At 36.0% G+C, this 21,827-nt stretch overlaps 1 protein-coding gene across 1 annotated transcript; it reads left to right on the top strand.

Annotated features, from left to right (window-relative positions):
- The first annotated feature begins 537 nt into the window (after nucleotides 1–537).
- Nucleotides 538–20,275, top strand: ppp2cb (protein phosphatase 2, catalytic subunit, beta isozyme). The gene is made up of 7 exons (XM_016259697.1): nucleotides 538–910; nucleotides 10,548–10,757; nucleotides 10,838–11,011; nucleotides 11,171–11,260; nucleotides 18,233–18,394; nucleotides 18,478–18,596; nucleotides 19,535–20,275. The coding sequence occupies exons 1-7, from the start codon at nucleotides 809–811 to the stop codon at nucleotides 19,605–19,607; spliced, it is 930 nt and encodes a 309-aa protein (XP_016115183.1). The 5' UTR covers nucleotides 538–808; the 3' UTR covers nucleotides 19,608–20,275.
- Nucleotides 20,276–21,827: the final 1,552 nt, after the last annotated feature.

Here is a 21,827-nt window from a genome sequence, read left to right as displayed (position 1 = left end):
TTTATTTATTACCTGGAGATGACTTGACAAACACAAATAAACCATAATGTCGCAATCGTATGTTTAATGTCTTCATGTTTCCAAACGTTTCTGTTTTTCTGAAAACAACTGTTTTCATACAGCCGTAGCTGGACGCTTTTGTCCATATTAGGGATCTTGTCGCAATCGTATGTTTAAAGTCTTCATGTTTCCAAACGTTTCTGTTTTTCTGAAAACAACTGTTTTCATACAGCGATATACGGTGGCCGTAAAGTGCAAAGCAGATCACAATCGTGATATTAAAAGTGGGGGGGACACGTCCCCCGCGTAATCTACGCCCCTGCTGACTGGTGTACAATTGCATGTACAGAATAACTGATTGAAGTGTACAGCTTATAGAATGATCCTCGTTTATTAACGATGAAAAGATACGAGGCGTTTGAACACGTCTATTGAAACCATTTGTGAGTTGTTAGTGGTCTTCCTGGCCGCAGGGGGCAGCACCTCGCGCAGAGCGCTCAGGAGCGTGCCGTTCCGAGGACGTCACGGGCGGCGAGCGCAGCGGCCATTACACAGCAGCGCGTTTATGAGGAAGGTCGGAGGCGCGACGAGCCAACGGAAAACGACAGGCCGCGGATACCGTCAAAAGACATCTATCAGTCACCACCAAGAGTAGATGAAAAACACCCTTGACGCGGCGTTTCGTGTTTAATGAGCTGATATCCGAGTTTAACGGCGGTGTTTGGTGGTTGTGTTTCGCGTCGGCCCAGCGCAGCGCTCGTGTAATTACCGGAGAATCGGCGAGAGTTACCGCAGGATCGCGCCGGTGATGGATGATAAAGCGTTCACCAAAGAATTAGACCAATGGGTCGAACAGCTGAATGAGTGCAAACAGCTGACCGAGAACCAAGTGAGAACACTCTGCGAGAAGGTAAAGAAAATGTCAGGTTTATAATACATTATTAGGTCACATTTATCAATTCATAAACACAAACGATACTATGCTTACTCTTGACGTCACTGCAAGTGAACGCGTTGAATTTTATTTTTTTATAAATCATTAGGATGTTTATAATCCATAACGCTTCTTTGCACATCATGAATGAGATGTGCATACAAAATAAAAATAAGTAACATTATAATTTTTTTAGAAATATGTTGTATTCTATATTTATAGTTATAGCATAATTTGATTGAGTTGACGCCACAGCCAACCAACTTGTTGTTGTTGTCAATCTATATAGACCGGTTGTATTTGTTTGTACATAATTCCTCAGTGTCTAATTTGTTGCATAGATTTGTTATTTAACGTTACAGTCTGTAGACTTGAAACTGACCGACTGTGTGGTTAATTGGTAACCTCCAGCAACTTCTCTCTATTTACGTTAAAACAGTCACTACCTCTATCTGTGTTTACAAATGACCCTGACCTTACCTCACTTAGACTCAAATGAACGAGTCAGAGCTCTTGGGGAGATCCAAAAATAAGGGTAAACAAAGTTTCGTTAATAATCAATTCAAAAGAAGTGGAAAAAGTTAAATCTTTCAGTTAACATAAGGATTAGTGTTGTCTAGGTACCAAAATTTCAATATTCGGTGTCAGTAATGCCAGTGAAAATCCACGGTTCTCGGTACCAATTTTGGTAAGGATCCTTTCCTGCAGCTCAAACAGCTGAGCGTGTCTGAGAAAATGCATGCAATCAATATAACATAGTTCTCTTTGGATGAAATGAAATGTAGGAAGGCTTTATCAGGAGTCTTTCACTGTGTCTAAAGTGAAGATGGTTTTCGTTTCAGCATTAAGACATGAGAGGCAGAACTGTTGTGAATTAGCAGAGCACAGCAAGTAACTGCAGTCTATGTGTGGTATCGAAAGCCTTATTGCTTTTATAAAGGTTATTTGCATATTAAAAATTGAGGTCACAGTCATTAAAATGCAAATTCATTATGTCCCATTATTCTGCTTGATCTAATCCTGACATAACAGAACGTTGCCATTTAAGAAAAATAATCATTTGTTGTAAGGATGCAACAATACATTTAGCCCACTGTTCAATACATACCTTATCTTTTTAACCATGGTTTCCGGTTCGGTTCTGATGGCTTGACATCAGAGTGTTTTTTGCAACAAATGAACAACTAAAAACTACTACCTCTGTACACTGGAAAAAGCGTGAATTATTACGTCTACTTAAAACTTCTTTTGAGAGAGGTGTTATTTTTTAGATTTTCCCCCAAAATAGGATGTATTGGCCATTATTGAGCGCTATAAAGACATGTAATGTGTGTTTCATTCGTACTGGTAGCCAGAGGGCGCCCTCGTGCAGAGGATCCACATATGCATCACAGAAGTAATAGAACTGATTAGGGCTGTCAAAAAAAATTAGAATTTCGAATATTTGTCGAATTTTAAATAAAAATCCACATTCAAATGTAAAAACGTTGCATTCGAATTTTATGTGCGTCAGGCAGCCTTATCAGTGGACACAAGATGAAAACAAGATTTTTAAAAAAAAATTTTTTAGCCTATCCAGTTGAACCCACTTGGATGCGGCGCTGCTACAATGTTCGTTCAAAATATTGCGGGAAAAGAGAACATCAGTGCGGAGAAGCTGTTATACATTTAGCCCACTGTTCAATACATACCTTATCTTTTTAACCATGGTTTCCGGTTCGGTTCTGATGGCTTGACATCAGAGTGTTTTTTGCAACAAATGAACAACTAAAAACTACTACCTCTGTACACTGGAAAAAGCGTGAATTATTACGTCTACTTAAAACTTCTTTTGAGAGAGGTGTTATTTTTTAGATTTTCCCCCAAAATAGGATGTATTGGCCATTATTGAGCGCTATAAAGACATGTAATGTGTGTTTCATTCGTACTGGTAGCCAGAGGGCGCCCTCGTGCAGAGGATCCACATATGCATCACAGAAGTAATAGAACTGATTAGGGCTGTCAAAAAAAATTAGAATTTCGAATATTTGTCGAATTTTAAATTAAAAATCCATATTCAAATGTAAAAACGTTGCATTCGAATTTTATGTGCGTCAGGCAGCCTTATCAGTGGACACAAGATGAAAACAAGATTTTAATTTTTTTTTAGCCTATCCAGTTGAACCCACTTGGATGCGGCGCTGCTACAATGTTCGTTCAAAATATTGCGGGAAAAGAGAACATCAGTGCGGAGAAGCTGTTAAGTCAAAACTGAAACCAAGCCATTCACACAGAACGCATATTTATCACTTTTTCTAGAGGGACCTATCAGTGTTGCACTCATGTCTCGCACGATGCCGCATGTTTAGAAAGCCGTGTAAAAAATAATGTAAGTTCAACTTAAAAAAAAAAAAAAACATGTCTCGAGACTTTATGGCAGCTTTTGCCCATCCCACTGCATCTCATGTTTTTAAATAAAAAAAGTACTCTTAGTGATTTGTTTTCGGTCCTTTGTATTAAACAATACATACATACACAATGCTGTTTTATTTCTAATCGTTTAAGCAACTTAATTATATATGGTTTAGTGTTGTCACGGTACCAACATTTCAGTATTCGGTACCAATACCAGTGAAAATCCACAGTTCTCGGTACCACTTTCGGTACCAAAGCAAAACACAAAAACATGCTAATTGAACAACGTTTTTATTAATAATGTTAAACAAAAATTAAATGTACAAAACCAATGCCATTCTTTATACTTATTTAAAATTGTTTCAAGTTTTTCCACAAGTAATAAAAGTATGAAAAAAGTAAACAAGTTTCACCCAAAAGTTTAGTCATAGTTCCGCTGCCACTGTAAAACATCTGTAAACTGTTGCCTGTTTTAGGGTTTGCTGGTATGTTTCAGGATCGTCCTCAGTCTGCAGCTGTAAAAGGAAAATATAATATACTTCAGTAAAGCAATGGGCTGAGTCTGACCAAATGCAACATTAGATCATTGAAAACAGCTAAAATATAACTTTTCAGTAAATAACAAACCTCAACTTTTATAATAAATTTAGATAAGATTACATATATTAAGTATATATCAAATAGATGGAAACTGTAGTATTAAAAACACTTTACAATAAGATTTTATTTGTTAGATAACATGACCTAACAATAAACAGTAGGTATATGGCAATTCTTCTTCTTAGGGTTAATTTCAAAGTTCAATCTGTTAAAATTATTTAATGCACAATGAACAAACATGAATGATCAAGTGTTTGTATTAAATAACATTCACAAACATTAATGAATGTTTAAAAAATATATATTGTTCACTCACTGTAAGATGTTACTAGATCTAACATTGTACAGTAAAGTCTATGCAGGAGATAAAATTTGACTCTACTTTTATTTAATCCAAACTGTGTTCATATTTAATTTTAAAGGGCTTTTAAAACCTGTTAGAGATATTCAGCCAAAAGTTACAACTAACTAAAAAAAAAAAAAAAAAACTTTTTCTGATGGACTGATATGACATAAACACTATATGACATAAACCCTGTTAACCATACATTTGTACGTTCTCTAACACGCATATTTTGGTTACACAGTTAATTTAACAGCCTCTGGTGTGTAAAAATAGTAAATACCATTATGTCCTCCTGTTTTTTACAGTAATAAAAGTTATAGGAGCATTAAATAGTTAACACAGAAATCATTTTGAACAAAATGAACAAAATTAATTCTAATGCTCATTATATTAGCGTTAGCCATGCTTATGCTAATGATTAACTATGTATACGCTAACGGCGATGTTTATTTCAATCCGAAATTCTAATTAAAATATGGAATAATATTCATAATAATATTAAATATAAAAAATGTAATTGAAACTTACCTGCTTGAACTTGATCGGGGTGTTTTGTTAGTTTGATGCGTTTCCTCCTCTTGAGGTCGCCACTGCTTTTAAGAGGTTGCCAGGTTTTCACAACAAAACCCACCCAATTGCGTTTTGAGGGGGTCCCCCATTAAAAATCGTGTTCCGAGGATGATAAAACGCAGGTTTTGGTGGGGTTCCCCTGGTAAAATTCACATTCCAGGGGCTAAATATCACGTTAATGCAGGGCTCTACGCTAACTTTTCTAACTTTTCACTTGTTTGTTGTTTTATTTAGCTAACTGAATAAAAAGATATAATGTTAAACATTTTGAACGATGAGACGTAAGGACAATAAACATTTGCCTGCAACAATATATGGTTTATCTGTGTTCAAGCCATTTTGGGTATTTTCATAATGATTAAGTAGTATATTTGTAAACCATTTTTAATTGACATAGCCTTTATTACAATATAGACTATAGGGCTGGGTAAAAAATATCGATATCTCAATATTAACAGGGCATTTGCGACTGAAAACTACTATGAAATATTTAGGAGCACCTGTGCGACTGACCCGATCAGCATATTTGTGTTTACTCAGAGGGAGCTTCAAAGGTTCTAGCGTACTTGCGTGTTTCTGCAGCGGTTGAGTAATGTATCACAGACGTATCCTCTCATTATAACAAAGTGTTGACGGTGTAAATTCATTGTGCAGTGTAGGGAGCTTCGTCGATTATAATGGAGTTTTGTGAGATCGCGACGAACTAAGATGAGTCTGACAACACAACTGCCTTATTTTGCTGTACTTTGTCAACGAAATTAGTTTCAAACAAAGTAACAGCTGAGCCGCTGCACATCTCCATCAAACACAGCGGTGTCTCGTTTATGAATGAACTACGTTTTTAAACAAATCTAGTGAGTCAATGATTCAATTACCCATTCATAAAGACAGTAGGCGCGTTTCCATTACCCTTCAAATTGCGTAAATTGAAATTGCGAATTAAAAATGTGCCTAATGGAAACGCGTCAATTTCACAAAAACTGCCATATATCGCAGAAAAGTTTTTACGCTCGCATGAGGTGGTTTTTCGGGCAATGCGAAAAAGGATTGATTCGCAAAACTGCAATGGAAACAGCTTTTTTGCATTTACAGGTCACATGGCGTATGTAAAAAGTCATATGATCATTCTTCAATGTACTATAACCTCCAAGAAACACTTCATACGTGGCCGCGCTCCAGTATAAGGGGCTTTCACTACTATTAATACTTAGACAATTTACATTGCACACGTATGCGGTGCAGTGTGGCTCTGATATGGTCACTGAAGCTGATTATGGCCACTCAATGCTTGTGTTAATGTTTTTATACAGTCTATGGTTTATTCCACCCGCGGTCCGCACGTTTCTGAAGCGGCTCTCTTTGCTGCTTCTGTAAAGATACATGCATAAGCCTCCTTTGAATAAATATAGCCAAAATCCCACCAAAATCCGTTGCCATGACTTATCGCGAGAGGCAAAGGGTTACGTTTTAGCCGCATAACATTGGTTAATGGAAACGCCGTCATTTCGCAATACTTTTTTATCGACATTCAGAAAATATCGCCAAAGTTTTGCGCAAATCTGTAATGGAAACGCGCCTAGTCACGTACTTCATTCCTGAATGAATCAGGCGTTCGAACGAATCAATTAAATGAATGATTCAGTGATAAAATCAGTGATTTGCCACCACCTGCTGGCAGTTTTAGTTTAAGTTTTAAAATATAAAATTTTGAATAGAAATATTAATGATTTAAATAACAGAAAATTTATTCAAAACATTAACCTCAACATGAATTTATGAATTTAATTGCACTCATTGAGCTTCATTAAACATCTGAAAATACACCTACAAGCCACTTTTGTGTTCTTCTGTGCCACCTCTGTCGTACAAATACTTTTTTTAAATACTGATTTTATTTGATTGGTAACTTATTCTTATTCTGCTTGATTTTATTCTGTTTTAATTAGAAATTTTAAAAAGCTTATAAATATAATTTTTTTTAATTTGACATAAAAGATGACATACTTTTAATAAAGTTAGAAAAATGCCAGTACAAAGGTAAAAACAAAATTCCCAAAAAAAAATTATTTGACTTTTATCAGAACAATATAAAATTTTGAATAGAAATATTAATGATTTAAATAACAGAAAATTTATTCAAAACATTAACCTCAACATGAATTTATGAATTTAATTGCACTCATGAGACCTCTGAGCCTCATTAAACATCTGAAAATACACCTACAAGCCACTTGTGTGTTCTTCTGTGCTACCTCTGTAGCACAAATTTATTTCTTAAATACTGATTTAATTTTATTGGCAACTTATTGGCGGAACGTTTAAGGGCACTTCCCATCCAATATATCGCAATAAGCATTGTGCTTTGGTACTTTTAATATGAAACAATGTCTCAGAGTTCAAATTCTGTCCATTGTATTGCAGTATTGAAACAATAAATGCCGTTTTGGCGCTGTTTAATGTGTAGTGACAGATCGCAGCAGCGCGAGGCGCACGTGAACTGATCATCAGTTTCAGCACAAAATAAACATGACTAAACATCTGAAGGTAAGCTAAAAGAAAGTACAACTTTACAATCCGTATCCTGTCTCTTGCTCAGTGTTTCAGCCGCGCAAAGACGTCAATATAACAGCTTGCAAACAATGTCACGTAATGTCACATTTACCTCAGAAAAACATATTTGGTGACCATAAACTCATTAGTCAGATAGAAATATAAACTGCAGAGAGGGGCAATTTGCTAAATATATGCACCATATAACACATTCATTATAAATTTTACTGTTCATCAATGTTTAATTTGTTTGAATAAATCAAGTTTTTATGACAGCCACCATTGTTTATATTTCAAAAAAACGAATTGATGTAGAAATATTATGGAATTGTAACTTTAGTTAAAAAACATCAAGTGTAATTTTAACAAATCAGTCAAATTTAACCTTCACTATTTTAGTAATGTAGTACCAACTGACTCAAGTATATTTTACAGCATTGGTTGAGAGATTTTTTTTTTTCCTTGAGAAAATTTGGCATGTACTGTACCTGATATACATCCAAAATAATCGATATTGAATCGCAAGCTTGTGATTGAGAATCGAATTGTGAAATTTGTGTCAAAACCCAGCCCTAATAGACTATATTTACCACCTCATTCTGTGATAAGAAGCCACATCAGATCACAAAAGGAAGTTATTTCAAACTCTCAACTGATAAGTAAAAACAAGTTATTTTCTCTTTTGTTGGACAAAAGATTTAACACTTCTCCTAGCAAATCATTACAAAGGAAGAGGCTCGGTGTGCGTTGTTTTTTCAAATGCACAATATAAGCGTTTCCTCGTCTTAGCACGTGAACTCACGGGCACACACACAGCCAATTCTGAGAAATAAAACACATGGGCAATTATTTAAAAGCAAAACCGCAATTCACAAGCATGTATTGAACCGTGGATGTCGTACCGAACGGTTCGCTATTATATTGAGAATTATGACATTCCTAATTTGTTGTATAATGAACCAAAACTGTCTTCGTATAACAAAACATGATGCCTTTTGTTTTGAGTTTGCTGTTTTTTATTTTTATTTTTTGTTGTTGTTTTTATTTTGTTTGTGCTTGTTATGCAGTGATTAAAGGTGTCTTTTTGACAAGTATACACATGGAGCAAAAATGTAAAAATAGCCCCCCACCCCTTAATACTGAGTACTCGAGTAGACCGCGTGACCGCAATGCCCGTCCCTAATATGTACTTGATCTGAACTGGCCTAAATCTGTGTATTCCTGCACACAATCAAAAAGGGGTACAAGTAAAACAGTGTTTACTACTGTGCTAAATAGAAATGGGACCAGATGTCTCCATGGAAACACACTCATACTGTCTCCATAGTGATGGGAGTTGTTCTCTCAGCAGATATTGATTTGATTTCACAGCGATAGAGTGCACAGACATGCATGTCTATCTGATAAGCTCTCTGGTTTCTCTTAATATTTCGTGTTTAAAACCTGCTTCTGTTATCCTGAGCTTTTTTTTAGCGTGTTCTAGCTTTAGTGGCTCATATTATCAGCCTTTGCTGATGTAAGTTTGAGTGGTGCTTGCTTGGTCTCTTAGTAAAGCACACAAAAAAAATGAGTTGAGGAACCGTTGTTCAGACACTGTTACTGTTTGTACTTGCTTGAGCAAACGCCACTAACAAAGTGTGAAAATGGTCTAAAGCAAACTTGGTGCTTTAGTTGTGTGGAACAAGGCTGGATGTGTGCAGCTCGTTCTTACAAAAAACAACTTGGGTGTACAATGCATTGCTGTAGAAAATAACTAGCTAGGTTTCTGAACATGGTCGTACCTTTGTTGCTTGAACCACATTGGTTCAGCAGTATAGGACTGTTGTTATTGAAGTCACATGCCAGTCGTGGAGTAAAAACCTTCTAATTATTCAATTCAAGACTGCAATTAACATTGAAGTAGGTGTAACATGCAGTATTTAAGCTCACTAGAGCAGATGTTACTCGCTGAACAGCGCTGTGAGATCCAGTGTGAAGTGCTTGAATTCAGCGAAGAACACACATGGCTTGATTTAAACTAGTTTAAAGCCAGATGAAACAGCGCTGACAAACAGCAGAAACACTGTGCAGTGAGTCAGAAGGATTTTCAATCAACAGATTACCATAATTTACCATGGATTTACTGTAATAACTCTAACTGCACCATGGTATTGAGTCAGAAATGTGGGATATTCTTAACAAATTTTATTACATTATAAATGCAGGCATGTATTAAAGGAGTAATGAATATAATTACAGCTATAGCTGATTAAGCTATAGCGTTTCCATTTATACTAAATTTATTAGTCAACTACTTTTATACAAATATCTAGTAACCATGTAGTTATATATTACCATGGTATTGAGGTGCTATATGTGTGGTTTTAACTGTGGTTATCATCTGAATGCATGCTTCTATGGAAGATCAATAATAATAATTTTTTTTTAAACCTGTCAGAATAATGAAATTTCACCATATAAACACGAGGTTGCTACAGTTTTTTTTTTTACAGATGTTACTGATTTTGATATTGAACATAAATTTTCATCTGCATCCTAACTAAAGCTACTACTTCTATCAAATGTGCAGACAAAAAAAGTTATATTAATATTATCAGGCAACACAAACCTGTTTCTTGATTTGAAACAATATCACTCATTAGAACATGCAGAAACCAAGAAATGTTTCTATTAAAATATTTATTTGAAGGAAAATTAACGGTTTCTACAACTTTCCCTTTAGAGCAAAAATCTGGCTTTAAACTTGAAAAAAATAAAATTTGACATTTATCGTGAAAATTATCAATATCAACTGATATGAACAAAATTGCTAAATGATCATTTTTTTGGCCTTATCACCCAGCCCTACCTTTAGGCTATGTATGCAGTTTATATCTCTATGTGTTATACTAAAAAGAAACTTTGCATCTAATCTCAGGTCAAAGACCTGAGAAGTTTGCGATACTGTTTGCGATTGTTCGCTGGAACTATGGTTGAGGGAAATGCAAAGTTATTTAACTATGTTGGTAGTAACGGATCTTACAACCATGATTGGCTAACAATGCTTTTAGGAAGCACCCCCCGATTGGGCTTTTGAAACGTTCCTGTCAGATATTTTTCAGCTTTCAAATATTCACCTCTGCCTGATACACTGTCCTGTTCTTACACCCGCAGGCTAAAGAGATTCTCACTAAAGAGTCCAATGTGCAGGAGGTGCGCTGCCCCGTCACCGTGTGTGGAGATGTGCACGGCCAGTTTCATGACCTAATGGAGCTCTTCAGAATTGGAGGGAAGTCACCTGACACTAACTACCTGTTTATGGGCGACTATGTAGACAGAGGATATTACTCAGTAGAAACAGTCTCACTTCTTGTTGCACTAAAGGTATGCTTACTAAATTTGCTACAGTGGTCTTACAAACTTTTCATACGTTTTGACCGTTCACTTGTCTACTTCGTTTGTAGGTTCGCTATCCAGAACGCATCACGATATTGCGGGGAAACCACGAGAGCAGACAGATCACACAGGTGTATGGCTTCTATGACGAGTGCTTGAGGAAATACGGCAACGCAAACGTCTGGAAATATTTCACAGACCTCTTTGACTACCTACCCCTCACAGCTCTAGTGGATGGGCAGGTGAGGAATACTCCTTCTCTTCTGGGAGTGCATAAGAATAATACCAGAAGAGTTTTACTTCTCTCACAAATGTGAAGTGATCATCAATAGAGCCAGCCTTAGAATCGTCTGACAGCTGCTGATGGCTGTTAATAACTCGTATTACTCTCTGGGTGTCAGATCTTCTGTCTGCACGGTGGCCTGTCTCCATCCATAGACACGCTGGATCACATTCGTGCGCTGGATCGTCTGCAGGAGGTGCCACATGAGGTCAGTACAGTACAGCTACGGATCGCATCCATGCTACTAGCAGTATCTAGTGGCTTAAAGAATTAAATGTGTGTAAAAAATATCTAATATTACTGTTGAGTTAAATCCAAATCTAGTTGAGTGTTTTAGAAAAAAATTTATCTTAAATATTTACATTTACATTGTCATTTAGCAGACACTTTTATCCAAAGCGACTTGAGGACAATAGAAGCAATCAAAACCAACAAAAGAGCAATAATATGTAATTGCTGTGAAAAGTCTCAGTTAGCCTAACGCAGTACACGTAGCAAGGGTTTTTTTTAAATAAAAAAAACGAGTAGATAGAATAAAAAAAGAATAGAAAACGCTTGTATTAGAGGGTCAAATGTTTTTTAATAAAAAAGTAAAAAATAGAATTAGAATTAACAACTTATTTAGTTTTAAATTTGAGTAACTAAACCTGACTCTCGCCATGAACATAGCCATAGAAGCTGGCATGGTGTTAAAAAAAGAAAGAAAAAAATACTATTGTAAAAATTTATTTTACAGTATTTATTTATTTGAAATGTTACAGTATTTTTTTGTAATTTTTATAGTATTTATTAGTGGTCAACCAATGTTTTTTTTTTTACAGCCGATGCCGATATCTTGGAAAGCATGGAGGCCGATATCAATTTTATTTATTTTAATTAATATTTAAGAAATTTGGAATCATTTGAAAATAGATTAAAAAAAATGAATGTGCAAAATAAACTTGGGGTCAACCGATTATCGGCGCCGATATTAAGCATTTTTATGATTATCGTATCGGTCATTTTCAAAACAGATTCGCCAATAAAATAACTTAATTTCGAAACGCGCTATTTGGCTCTGATGCAGCCTGTCAGAACTCACCACTCTGTGGCCTAAAGCAGTCTCCGCCCACCGCTCATCTGATTTGTTGGGAGTCATGAGTCCGACCAATCAATGCGGAATTCACTCTCACTCCAAAAGTGCTTGCTAACTGGAGCTGCTTCAGTGATCATGCATCAGTTGTCTCTCAAAGGTAAGGCAGCAGCAGACGTTGCTTAAGTTGCAATAGATGCCAATCGACTAACGTTGCACTGAAGTTGCAAAACACCTCAATATTATCTATGATTTCCGCGATGCGGAAAACTCGGACGGAATCGCGGAATCTAGTCATATAAATGGAGTTTACTGTAGGCTTATGACGCGGAATGTCACGGAATTTGTCAAAGTTTGGATGAATTAATCAAAAGTAGGTCAGTACACTTAAATAGTCGTAATATCGACTAGTATCTGTAAATATTAAGTCGCAAAAATACTATTTAAATATGGATCCAGCATGCGTGTCTCTGTGTATGTAAATTGCACAGATGCGCAATGTTGTTTTCTACACATACAAAGTGTGCAACGCTCGCGCTGATTTCAGCTTCTGTGGTCTCACTATATGAGGATATAAATACGAACAACATCTCCAGACTCCCTCTAAGAGTCACTTCATGAGCATTTGACATAGGGCTGGACAATAATTCAATATCAATATGTATCGCGATATTTTTTTTCAATAACGGTGACATGGTTTTTAAACATTTCCGATATTTTGATATAGCCTACATTACCAGTGTTTCCCATACATTGATTTATTCGTGGCTTTTGACTTCATTGAATAAACATGAGCACTGCACGGTTTAAAATCAAAACTTGTCGCGGGTGTTTTATATGAATGTATCTCTAAAGGGAAAGGACTGTCTTCAGAAAAGTTTCGATGGGATTTTTATTTTATCTAATAAAGAAGTGTTCATGAGCGGAGCTGATTTGATTACAGCCATTACTTGAGAAACCGCTAGTTCTACCGCTCTTAAAGCGCCTCCTGCTGGCAGACAATCAGTTTGCACTTTTCATACTCTTTATACTGGCTATCAGCCTACACTACCAGTCAAAAGCTTTTGAACAGTAAGATTTTTAATGATTGTTTTTGTTTTTTTTAAGAATTCTCTTCTGCTCACCAAGCCTGCATTTATTTTATCCAAAGTACAGCAAAAAATATATATATATTTTTACTACTTAAATAACTGTTTTCTATTTGAATATATTTTAAAATGTCATTTATTCCTGTGATCAAAGCTGAATTTTCAGCATCATTACGCCAGGCTTCAGTGTCACATGATCCAGAAATCCTTTTAATGTGCTGATTTGCTGATTATCAATATTTAAAACAGAATTTTTTTTTTCAGGATTCTTTGATGAATAGAAAGACCTAAAGATCAGCATATATCTGAAATAAAAACCTTTTGTAACATTATACACAATACCATTCAAAAGCTTGGAGTCAGTATGAAATTATAGAAATTAATACTTTTATTTAGCAAGGAGGATTTAAATTGATTTTCTATTTCAGATAAATTCTGTTCTTCTGAACTTTCTCTGGTTTTATATGAGGTGTCAGAGACTTGCACAGACATCGGTTGTGGCGTTCTTGGCAGTTTTTACGAGGCTTTTTTAGATAGTGTTCATATCGATATCGGAATTATATCGTTTCGACTGAAATTAAGAAATATATCATGATATACATTTTTGCCATATCGTCCAGCCCTAATTTGACAGTTTCATTGGAGTAAAACTATCTTCATATAATTTACATAGACCTACAGAAACAAGTTCCTCATGGCAACCCGTCAAAATATAAATTCAGGTTAGCTTAATGAAATTATCAGAAATATATTACTGTGGTGCAGTATGATGTACATGATGATAATACTACTCAAGGATGAAAGTTTTCCGTCGCTACGACAGATTTCCGTCAATTGGAAAAAATGAGGAGAAAAGAAACATGTAGCGCATTGTTGTTGTTCTGCCGGTGTTCTGACGATTTGTTGGTAGCATAATCTGGTAGGTAGCATTATTTGTCAGAACACCAGCACACCAAAAATCCTCCCCGCCACTGCTGCAGCTTCTCACTGACAACATAACGCCGCTCGCATCATTCACAGTCGGGTTATTTTTAGCAGAGACCACAGAGCAGGTCTTGAATTTCAGGTGCAGGATTGCGGCTATTAATAATAATTCTACTTCCCGCAGGTTCCTCGTTTATAACGCGATGACAGATGACGATTAACTTATCATTTGCACACGCTTTTGAGTCTTGAGAACTCTCATTTTCTGTGCGCCCACAGATCGCAATAAGGAGAGTGACAGAGTTGAATAATTATTCAAGGAGTTTGCTAATGTGATATTGATTTAATACAACAGTTCAATAAACACGTACTGCCTGATTTTGCTCTATTTCATCAACGAAAATAGTTCCAAATAAAGTAACAGCTCAGCCGCTGCGCATCTCTAAAAGCAAACACAGCGGTGTTTCATTCATGAATGAAAGTGCGTTTTTGAACGAATCTGGTGAGTCAGTGATTCTTGATTACCCATTCATAAAGACAGTCACTTGCTTCATTCCTGAATGAATTAGCCGTCCAAACGAATCAATTGAATGAATGATTCGGTGATAAAATCCGTGATTTGCCGCCACCTGCTGGCGGTTTCAGTTTCATTTTTAGGTATAATTGCAGTTATTTAAATTTAATATTTCTGTATTCAAAATTTTATTTAAAACATGAATCTCCACATGAATTTATGAATTTAATTGCACTCATGCCACCTCTGAGCATCATTGAATGTCTGAAAATGTACCTTCAAGCCACTTTTGTGTTCTTTTTGTGCACCCTCTGTAGTACAAATACATTTTTCATTAATACAAATTTCATGATTGGTAAGTTATGTCTTATTCTACTACTTATTATATTGTTTTAAATAGAAATTTTAAAAAGCTTATAAATTTTTTAATTTTACAGATGAAAATTATGCCATTGCAAAGGTAAAAAGAAAATGCCCCTGTAAATCACTTCACCTCATATTAGGAAGGCTAATTTTTGATCAGAATTTTTGATTATTGATCATAAGGTGCTCCTTAATTTTTTTTTAATTAGGAGAACAAGAGCTCTTGATTACAAGAAGAAAAACACTGCTCTTAAACTGGGTGTGTGACAGGTATGGCTGAGGAATGGGGTTTGGCCGAGAAAAAATTCAGTCAAAAGATTAAATTTTTTGCTTTAACCCCTGACTACTACAACAATTGTTACAACTTTTGTTTAAAAGAATAATCACACAATACACTATTTCTTCCATGTTTTCATTTTAATGGTAACCCCATTAAATAAAGAGTTTGCCAAAAAATAAAGAGTTTACTGTGGGAGTACTATACTCAACCAACACCAGGGAAAACAGTTTTTGTCAGAGCCCTTGTTATTCTTAATTTTGACATTAATTTTCATTTTTACACCAGACATATATATCGGTTCAAAATATCGGTTATCGGTCTACTTGATCTGTAATAATCGGTATCGGCATCGGCCTTGAAAAACACATAAAACCCCTAAAATAAACATACTTTTACTTTAGATGACCATGTATTTTTCATAAATATTTAATAAAAATATAATTAAAAAGGAAGTAAACACTGTAACCAACAGGACACTCAGTATTCTGGGAAGTTTGTGTGCATTGAGAATCACATTTTTTCAAAATCATGGACATGTATTTACAAATCAAGTATAATGGGAACACAGAATGATCTTGGAGAGAGCTGACTGCTGTAACCGAACGCGACCAGGGTTTAAAGGCTGAACGAATGACTGACAGCCACAGCGGAGAAAAGAGTTTGTGTGAACTTTAATGTAAGGACTTAAATATTCATATGTAGCTCACATTAAGCTATCGTATGGCTTCGGGGGAAAAAAAATAAAAAATCTCGGATTTGGATCGGCCCTCTCTGACCGGATACCTGATCCAAGAAAATGAATATGAATGCGATAGGAGTATCGGTATTAGTACCTAATGCAACCAAATCAGCAGATGGGCTAAAAGAGGTGCAAATTCAGCAGGTGGCGCTTATGGTACAGCAGCAATACAGTATTTCCTTGGTTATTGCTGTTTAAAAACAAAAAAGTAGCACTGCACTTATAAAAAAATACTTTATGTATTATACAGAGACAAGAAGAAATGAAAATACAACCTAAACTTTACGGTCAGTTCATCAACAATTCAATGTTAAGGATTTTCTTCCATTTTCTTGCTCGCATTGTTAACAGTGAGCTTGTTCTGCTGCTACAGTATATTCTCCTCTTTGTGTCCGTCTTCAGTGTTTCTTGAATTTGTTAACTGCTGTTTACACACTTGTAATATTCCACAATAATCCACAAATGACATTTTGGAAAATTATTGCAATGTTGTTTGTGTTCAAGCCTGTAACAGAGATCAGCTGGAAAAAAAAAAAAGGCTGGTTGCCAGTTGGGTATTTGGAGCTGATTTATGACTAGTTGACTGGTGCAACATTGACAGCACTAATTAAAGAAAGGTTATCTAATTGTTCTGCTTGTCTTTATAAATGTACACCAGCCTCAATTTGCTCTCTGAATCCTGATAACTGCTTTGCTGACTGAGAAACTGCTTCAGATTTTTCTTTCTGAACTAATCCAGTTGAATGTCCAATCAAATCATACCATTTTGCGAACCCATTTGGCTAATTTACTGGATACAAAAATATGCAAAATACTCTAAATTGACGAATGGCATTGCAAGTTCTGATTTTAAGAAATACGACACGTGTTATATTTACTGAAGTTCTGAAGTGCTTATGGCATGCAGAGTGACTGCTAAAGATGTGTGTTCTTTGCAGTGCATTATGGGCTTTCGTTTGCTCTTATCAAGATCAGATGCATGGGTTTTAAGCCAAACTTTGTCTCTTCAACTTTTATTAGCTCCTTAGATGAAATAACCAAGATAACAGCTATTCTTGTAAATGTTGAGTATTTAAAGTGTTTAAGTCAGTGGTCACCATCGTGGTGTCCGTGGGCACCTGGTAGCCTGCATGGAGTCTTTGAGTCGCCCGCCAAGCACATTCTGTAAATAGCCTAAATTAGCGTCGGGCGATAAATGATATAATATCGAGATTATGATCAAATTTGTTAATGATGATTAGCTTTGGACATTTTTAGTCGATATGGATTAATCTAACATCCTATCACACAACATAAATAAATGTTACAGCAACCAGTCAGTGCATGTCGCTAAGAAGTCTGCATGTTCTGTGTGTCTGTGTGAATGCGTGGAGTAGTTTCATCTGATACACAAACTCAAACACACGTGTTTTCATCGTCTGCGTCTCAATATATAAGAACATGAACACATGCACTTCATCTTCAGAGCTGCTCTGAGAGTCACTTCACCAGCTTTATGCAGTTTCATTTGAGAAAAATACCATCAAATATACACTGAAACTAAAACTAACTGAAAGACCTTCACGACAAATCGTCAAAGTCCGGTTTAACATGAAATTGTGACTGAATATATTACTACTGTATACTACAATGCAATTCTCAGAGTAATAATATTATTATTTTTAAGGAATATCATACAACCAAGTTATTTTTTATTATTATTAATTTATGCAGTTCTGTTGTGCAGCATCATGTCTGATAAAATAAACAAATTGTTAAAAATGCAATGTTTTGTTGTAAATTGATTTTTATTTGATTACATTTTAAAAGATTGATTAAATTGTTAAAGTTTTATTAATTCATTTCACTAGACACCATTTTTTTTATGATAAATTTGTACTGAATCATAAAACATGGAATCCATAAGAAATCAAATGGAGAAAACAGAATTTAGGGGAAATAAAATGCATTTTTGCATATTTGCAATTTATATTGTCATTTTGCAGACGCTTTTATCCAAAGCGACTTAAAAATTGGGATTGATTTTTATAAAAAAAATATATGTATGTATTGGAGTATGTCAAACAAGTAGCCCTTGAGGCTATTTTATCTCTTCAGGGAGCCCTCACTCACAAAAAGGTTGGAGACCCCTGGTTTAAGATATGTGGCATCTATATGAAATATTTGGCTGGTTTATGGAGAACGCATCTGTGTGTTTCAGGGACCCATGTGTGACCTGCTGTGGTCAGACCCTGATGATCGCGGTGGCTGGGGAATCTCTCCACGTGGAGCTGGTTACACGTTTGGACAGGACATTTCTGAGACCTTCAACCACGCTAACGGCCTCACGCTGGTGTCCCGCGCTCATCAGCTGGTCATGGAGGTGAGATCCACAGTCCAGCTCTTCACAGCCCTTCGGTGGATAAAGATCATAATCAGATCAAATAAAACTACTTTTTCCCCCAGGGATACAACTGGTGTCATGATAGGAACGTTGTCACTATCTTCAGTGCGCCAAACTACTGCTATCGCTGTGGAAATCAGGCAGCCATTATGGAACTTGACGATACTCTTAAATATTCATTGTAAGTTGCACATCTTTTGATAATCTTTTAAATATGTACTGTCATATAAAATGTGATTTCAACTACATGTCTGAATTATATTTCAGTTGGCTCACTTCAAGAATACAAATGAAGCCTATTTCTTAGACTGTAGAGGCATTGCTAACCCCAAAATATTTTATTGCTGCAATGCAAACAGTCTTTAATTTTAAAGTAAGGGTGGAATTGCCCACAAAGTGCCACTTGCAAGAAGGTTTTCTGAACACCCCCATGAGTGTTCACAATGTAATCTTTTCACAGCACTTGTGTTGGACACTTCAGTGGGACCCTATAAAATCTGTTTTATTTTTTCCCGAATTCAGTTTTTTTCCGTTTACGTTTTTCAAGACTCTGTTTTAATGGTTAAATTAAATAGTATTCATCAAAAAGCATGTCTAATTTATTGAAATCATGCAGGATTCATATTTAAATGGTTTACACAGATCAAAACGTGATATGGACTAGTGTCTGTGTACTGACCTAATTTTGATATCCATCCAACATTTGGCAAATTCCATGACCTTTCTGCGCTAAACCGTAAATTCTGTTTTTATTATTGGATTCAGCGATTCCTTCCACGTTCTCCACATTGTGGAAATCACAGGGCCTTACTTCAGGAAAATCAACCCATAAATGTCTCTGCATATTAAACCTGGATAGGAGAGAGAATAAATGACTGTTACAGTAATAAAACTAAGGAAAGTGGGAATAAAAACAACAAAAAAACCTCCAGACTGCTATGCGAACTGTGGGGTAAAATGTGCTTAATTGCCGTTTAAATGTCCAAGTGCAAAAATTCTGAATAGTCCTAAAATGATACTTCATTGTCTTTCCTTCTGCAAAATATTCTTTATTACTTGAGTGAAAGTCAATTGAACAGTGAGCTGTGCATTTAAACCGTTTTTCTTCTTTCCCCCCAGCCTTCAGTTTGATCCAGCTCCTCGACGCGGAGAACCTCATGTCACCCGCCGCACCCCCGACTACTTCCTATAAGCGAGCACTGGCCTGCCACGAAAGAGCCCTGAAGCAAGCGCAAAATGATGACAAATCCAAACATGTATACATTTGTTCATCCAATGTGTATATAAAATGGGAGAAATGTTCTGACACAACACTAACACGGACCAAAATGTGCCATATAAGCATTTAATGCCCAAATCCGATCGCTCTGTCTCAGTACTGCTACAAAGTGTTTCGTTTTAGCCTATAGTGCAAAATGCCTGCTGTATACAATGAATAGAGATGTTCCCTTCGTTCTTCAATTGTAAATTACTCCGAGTAAAAAAAAATGTAAGTGACTAGCTTTCTCTCTCAGTATCACTGGATAAAAAAAAAAAGTTCTTTAAGTTGGCAATGCCAGGCATGTGAAAAACAGTAACATTTTATACAAGTGCAAAAGCTGACATCCTTTCCTCTATCTTCACCAAAAACACAAAAAATCCTATTGGGAAGGAATGTTGAAACCGAAGGATGTGCCTCTTCCGTTCTGGGAGTGTACACACAAGTGTATATGGACTTTATCTGACTGTCCCTCTTTGTCTAATCTTACCATTTTCTTTTTCTTTTTGTGTTACCTGTCTTCTGTGTATTTGTCAATAAGTGATAGCCTCTTTGGTGTATTTGAACTAATAAACTACTTCTAATCGCAAGCTACTCCAAAACTACACACTAGTTGTGCTTTTGTTTGAAATCGATAGTTGATGTTATCCATAATGAAACAATACTGTTGAAAAAAATGGTGTAGATCATTTTTCAAGGTTTGACTGGTTAGCACAATCCTCTGCTGATACAAGCTGTAACTACTCTCTGGCTGAGAGCGTCTTCATTCACAGACGGTCCTAAATATCTGTATTCTGAGGAAAGAAAACCACAAGTCATTACTTTGTGTTTTACCAGTGATTGATTTCTTGGTTTAGGGGGCTGTTTTGGGGGTTTGTTCCAGATGAGTAACCGCCATTGATGCTAACGTTAAGTAGTGCTTTATACAATACAGATTGTGTCGAAGTAGCTTTTCAGGAAAATAAAAAGAGGACAGTATTAACCAGTCGATTGTTCAGTTCGTTGTTGATTCGGTTCAGTTTAATAATTGAGTGAAGTTCATCAATTATGCATTGTTTAATTCATCTACTATAAAGCACCTCTGTAGAACAGCGACGTCATCGTCCAGCTCAGTTCAGTTCTCATCCAAAAGTGTCTGTGCAATCAAGTTGATAATATTGCCAAGTATCAAGTGTCCCCAACTAAGCCAAAAGGCGACAGTGGCAAGGAACCAAAACTCCATCGGGGGCCAGTTCTGCTCTGTCCAGATGAAACCAGCATGGGGTGGTTTGATTCCAGTGTGCAACACACACCAGACTGGACTGCATAGATGCAAACGCCTCACCTTTCGGTGACAACTCACTTTTTAGAGAACAAAATAGGACACCTATGAGATCTAATCAGCCAATATCGGCTTAGCCTGCATGTGTACATCATCTTTTATAACATGGGATTTTGACCAAATATATTTAATCTTGATTTTTGTAAAATCTTGTTAAAAATGTTTTTTATTCATTTATTTTGTGAAAAATTAGTTTTGGACATATAAGGTAATAAAAAAATATTTTAAAAAGCATGTAAAGCAAATATCTTTAAAAGAAATTCCATGTGGAGCATGCCCCCGATCTGCACAATGTTTTCACCTTTTGCCCCCTTAGCTGTTTGCACCTTTGGTTTGGACTGGTATTATTCTGAATATTCATCTAGTTCCTTCTGCTTGAGGATTGGGATACATCACATGGTGAAGGAGTCAAAGCAAATGGTTAGCTCTCTCCAGATATTAAGCCTGAAGTCCAAGCTGAATGTAAGTTTGTCACTACCCAGAATATCACACATCCACTTATTTCAGTTCTAGCATTATAAACGGTTATTGCCGTAACATTTACGTGAATGTTAAGCAGCATTATCGTTACTGGGTGAATAATTGATAAGGTGTGAACAACTGGCAAGATTGCAGCACCTACAACCACAGCCATTAGTTGTTTTAGAGGTAGGGCAAGTTATTGCATTTTGGTGAAATATATTCATGAGCATAACAAACTGACGTATCATTCACACTAAGACCAGGTCATGTTTTTGAATCTAAAACAGAATTTATTTTGCGGTCAGTAAGATTTTTGGTCCCACTTTATATTGTGTCCATAATACCTGTGTACTTGCATAGTAACTAGATGT

This window comes from Sinocyclocheilus grahami, unplaced genomic scaffold, assembly GCF_001515645.1.
Source record: "Sinocyclocheilus grahami isolate Dianchi unplaced genomic scaffold, SAMN03320097.WGS_v1.1 scaffold1907.1, whole genome shotgun sequence".
NCBI lineage: Eukaryota > Metazoa > Chordata > Actinopteri > Cypriniformes > Cyprinidae > Sinocyclocheilus > Sinocyclocheilus grahami.
This window is presented reverse-complemented; position numbering and strand designations above follow the sequence as displayed.